Source organism: Populus alba, chromosome 1, assembly GCF_005239225.2.
Source record: "Populus alba chromosome 1, ASM523922v2, whole genome shotgun sequence".
Classification (NCBI taxonomy): Eukaryota; Viridiplantae; Streptophyta; class Magnoliopsida; order Malpighiales; family Salicaceae; genus Populus; species Populus alba.
The window spans coordinates 39,154,561-39,159,892 of NC_133284.1; the positions used below are offsets into that span (position 1 = coordinate 39,154,561).

At 33.6% G+C, this 5,332-nt stretch overlaps 1 protein-coding gene across 1 annotated transcript; it reads left to right on the plus strand.

The window, feature by feature from the left end:
* The first annotated feature begins 777 nt into the window (after positions 1-777).
* On the plus strand, positions 778-3,890 carry LOC118036914 (protein NRT1/ PTR FAMILY 2.11). Its single transcript, XM_035042776.2, has 4 exons — positions 778-1,044; positions 1,136-1,353; positions 2,019-2,572; positions 2,668-3,890. The coding sequence occupies exons 1-4, from the start codon at positions 906-908 to the stop codon at positions 3,545-3,547; spliced, it is 1,791 nt and encodes a 596-aa protein (XP_034898667.1). The 5' UTR covers positions 778-905; the 3' UTR covers positions 3,548-3,890.
* Positions 3,891-5,332: the final 1,442 nt, after the last annotated feature.

Below are 5,332 nucleotides of genomic sequence, written 5' to 3' on the forward strand. Positions count from 1 at the left end.
AAATTTATTTATACACTGCTTCAATAATTTGCATCTTGTAAGTTTTAGATTTGCCATTTTCTTTCCTTGTTGCAGCTGCTCAAGGTCAAAACTTCTGTACCTTATTGATCACATGATAGATTTCATAGTTTAGGACAAACAATGAATCCGTTCGACCAAGTAATAATACATCAATATGACACCAAATATCATATACCTGAAATGATATAAACAATAATAATATACACACGCAGCACGACACCTATATATATATTATATATATATATATATTAATGCGGGATTTAATTATGTCTAAATTATAAGCTAAAGTCTAAGATTAGGAAAAACATACAAGTAATCTGATCCTGGAAGACTCGTTACTGAGTTTCCCCTCCAATAACATGAATATTTTGTATCAACAACTTGAAAATTTTCATGAAATAAATGAAAGAAAAACCTTCTCAAACATTATGATGAAAGAATTGGAGGGGAAACTATGACCCGCTACTATTTTGAAGAGATCATGGGGATGCTGAACACGGCTGCGTAGACAACAAGAGTCGACCACAAGACATTTGGAATCTTTGAGATTACCATGTCCTTTATTTGTATACGTGTTAGCGTACCATTGGGTGTTGTTATTATGTTTTCTTACAATTATTTCGACTTTACAAATACAAATCGTCGGAATAAATTGTGAGAGTAAATATTCATAAAAAACTATGTCAATAAAACTATTAAATTTGATATTGTTTATTTTATTTAAAGGCAGTGGACCATTTGTGTTTTGGCTGACTTACCGGCGCTTCTATTTAGAGGCAGCAACATTTACAATAAAAGTTTCACGTATCAACCAACATTCTCACATCTTTCATTCTATCTTCATAAGAAAGAGAGTGTTGCAAAATTAATATCATTTTTGCGACATGGGGGATGAGGAAAAGCAGACACCTGCAACCCTTGAGATCTCCATGGAGAACGGAAATTTAAAGGAGGAGAAAACCACTTCAAATGAGGAGCCGGAGATTAAATACGGAGGAATTAAAGCCATGCCCTTTGTCATAGGTAGGTTCACACATAACTTTTTATATATATACATATTTATGATCCTTTTCTTCATGATCTATACATATGTAAAACATATATATACGTGCAGGAAATGAGACCTTTGAGAAGCTTGGTACAGTTGGCTCTTCAACAAATCTTGCTGTGTATCTGACTACAGTTTTCAACATGAAGAGTGTCACAGCCACCACACTTATTAATGTCTTTACTGGCACGACAAACCTGGCACCTCTGATTGGAGCTTACCTCTCTGATACTTACTTTGGACGTTACTGGACCTTGGGTTTTGCTTCTGTCTTTTCTTTCTTGGTAATTCTTTGCCTTTTAAATCACCTTCTTCAATTGTTTGAAAGGTTTTTTTTTTCTTTAAGGTGTTCAATAATGAAGTAAGTGTCGGAGACTGATACTACTAGTTTTGAACCTGCAAAAAAACCATAGAGATGGCTTTAAGTATACAGCTGCTACCGAACGGTTTCAAGAATGAAACAAATTAAGAGTCTAAACTTTTCTTTATGACATTTTCTCAACATGGTCTCAAGTTGATGATGAGTCTTACAGCACAGGTATATCTTGTTTTCACATAAAAATTTCATGGAAATTTGGAATATATAGCTGTCACCTCTAAAGTAAAAGGAAAAAAATGTCCTAGTTTTATGTTTTATTCATCGAATTACAGTGCTTTATATTACTTTAGTATCTATAGGTGTCATCTCTAGAGGAAAAAAAAATATTCCTGTCTACGTGGAGTTCTTGGCAGTATAAGTCATCATAGATTTCTCTTTTTTTTTTTTTTATGTATTACTGTGGCTGTTCTTTTGTTTTTGTTTTTTTTTTAAATCTATGCTCCTGCAGTGGATTACTGCGTATCATAAAAGAAATCTATGCTCCTGCAGTGGATTACTGCTTATCATAAAAGAAATCTATGCTCCTGCAGTGGATGACTGCTTATCATAATAATTATTTTTGTGTTTTAGGGGATGGTGGTATTGATGCTAACAGCGGCAATCTCCACCATGCACCCTCCAAAGTGCGCCCCAGGTGCTGTGTGTGCTGGGCCAACAAGCTGGCAACTAGCCTTCTTATTAAGTGGGTTTGCTTTTTTGGTAATCGGAGCTGGTGGCATCCGGCCTTGCAACCTAGCCTTCGGAGCTGATCAATTCAATCCCAACACTGAATCTGGCAAGAGGGGTATCACTAGCTTCTTCAATTGGTACTACTTTACCTTCACTTTCGCGGTGATGATCTCGGTAACTGGCATTGTCTATGTTCAATCAAATGTTAGCTGGGCTATTGGTTTGGGGATTCCTGCGTTTCTAATGCTCCTTTCATGTGTAATGTTCTTCGTGGGAACGAGCATTTATGTTATAGTGAAACCTCAAGGCAGCCCCATAACTGGTATAGTACAAGTACTTGTTGCTGCTACCAAGAAACGAGGCCTCAAGGTTCCTGATAATTCAGCTATGTCTCTTTTCAACTATATTCCAGCCAAATCCATCAACTCTAAGCTTCCTCGCACAGAACAATTTAGGTTAGAAGGATCAATTTCTGAACACCATTTAATCATGACTATCATTTTATACAAGAACACGATCGATATGTTTTCTTTCATAATTACCCCTGCAGGTGTCTTGACAAAGCTGCAATCATTACAGATGAAAATCAGATTAACTTGGATGGCACAGCTACCAACCCATGGAAACTTTGCAGCATCCAACAAGTTGAGGAGGTGAAATGCTTGCTGAGGATAATCCCCATATGGTCAACATCCATACTTTATCATATTCCCTTGCTCCAGCAACAGACTTACGCAGTGTTCCAAGCCCTTCAGATGGATAGACGTCTAGGCACTACCAGTTTCAAGGTGCCGGCAGCAACATATATAATCTTTACAATGTTAACCCTCACCATTTGGATTCCCCTCTACGACCGAATCATCGTTCCATTTCTTCAAAGGCTTACCGGCAAAGATGGTGGGATAACATTGCTTCAAAGAATGGGGATTGGAATGATTCTAGCGATTCTTTGCACGGTTGTTTCTGGATTGGTCGAAGAAAATAGGAGGCACATTGCTTTAACAAGGCCGCCGTTAGGCCTTACGAACAAAGGTGGCTCCATATCATCAATGTCTGGTATGTGGCTGATACCACAACTTGCACTTTCTGGACTCTCTGAGGGTTTCAATTATATTGCACAGATTGAATTCTACTATAAGCAATTCCCGGAAAATATGAGGAGTATTGCCGGATCAGCCTTCTTCGCGGGCGGTGCTCTCTCTAATTATCTCAGTGGCGTCCTTGTTTCTGTAGTCCATCAAATTACTTCAGGGAGTAAAACTGGAGATTGGTTGGATGATGATCTTAACAAAGGGAAATTGGATTACTTCTATTACGTGATTGCTGGTTTGGGGATCCTCAACTTTGGATATTTTCTTTTGTGTGCCAAATGGTATAGATACAAAGATGCAGATGATAGCACAGTGGAGATGGCTACAAAAGGAATCTGAGAAGCATATTGCATGAATAGGAAATTAAGCTTGATTTCCCTGGAATGGAACTACACTACCAGTTGTTTCCCTTCCCCGCATCAACACGTCAAGGAGCTCATTAGAAAGAAGAGCAAGAAAAATGCAAGAACTATTAGAACCATAACATCATGGAAGGTGACAGATTTCTTGTCACGTTTAAAGGAGCCCTGGCTATAAAGCCTGTCATCAATAAATTTTTTTTACTGCTCCTAAATGTATGTTCTTGGAGTGACATTGCTAGCTTTATTCCTATAATGTTGGGTTTCTAATATTTTACCCCTAGTAAAAATAATAAAATAAAATTATTCGAGTATTTATAAAATCTCATTAGAAAGATTTAAAGTTATATAAAAATTTATTACATAAATATTTAATTTTCTTTAATTTGAAATAATTCTTCAAAAGTTTGGTTATTGTAAACCAAAAGAGTTCAATTATTTTATCTCTAACGGTAATCTATATGAACCACTTGTGAAAAATCTCCTAATCTCTATTTAGGAGAGATAGGATATGCATAGAGTGTTATTTCTTTATATATTTTGTGACTTACATAGTTTTTTTTGTCTAACAAATAATCCTTAAAAAATAAAAGGCATAACTTATTATTTATAAGAAAATCTGAAAAACCCTATAAATTAATAAAATATCAATTTGTCCCCTGAATAATATTCATATAATAATTCAATTTTTTTTTATAAATTAACTTAATCAAGTCCTTACTTGATTTTTCTAGATCTAGAAATATAATCCTTGTATTAATTATATTATAATCCTTAATTTCCAAAATATATTTTAATTAGGTCATACTTAATTAAATCATCCCAATTTAATTTCTTACTAATGGTTCTTAATGTGTGTGACCAGTTAAATTCCTAATATATTGACCCAAATATAAATTATAATTCTAATTAAATAGAATTAAATAATTTAATTTATTATCAATCCAACAATTGATTAATTTATATTTGAAGATCAGGTGTATCGTCTAACAATGTCTCATGATACTTCAAATGTTAAAAAAATCATTAGTGGTTTGACTTAATCTTTTAGTAACCGGTTTATCAGTATAATTAATATTGTTTCATCAATAATGTTCAAATTTAACATTATAGCATGAAGTATGTATGACATATTAAATCATGCTTGTTTTCTACATATTAATCATTGATCATTTGAATAAGATTTGAAACCAATCTCATTCCACCTTGGCCTAAAATTTCTTAACAATACTATTTGAGAATAAATAAAATATTTTTCTTAATTTACCTAGGGTGATGAATACTATCTTGATCTCAAGTGTCTTCTTATAATTCATGTTATACTCAATGTATGTCATTTGGTTACCTCTACTAAGATAACATGTAATAGGATCAAAACATAACATTCTCTATAAAAGATAACTTAGTGATCTCAAGTTTAAGGATCACTTATATAACTGTCATGTGACCATTTTCATAGACATAGATGATTTCTTCATATAAAATTCTTATGCGGATTAGTTTAGTGTTCATGTTTTATGACAAGCACCTACATATTAGTTCTAGATATCTCTTATATCTCAATTTATGAGAACAACTGCTTTTTTTCATAAACGAAAAAACATAACATGTATCAGTTTTTATGGCTCTAATGAATATCCAATATTTAAGAGAGTATCAACTATAGAAATATTTTAGGAACAATACTTTGATTCAATAAAAATCTCATAATTATAACAACTTTATAATTTTCTTTGCAAAGCATTTTTGTCCTATAAACCTTATA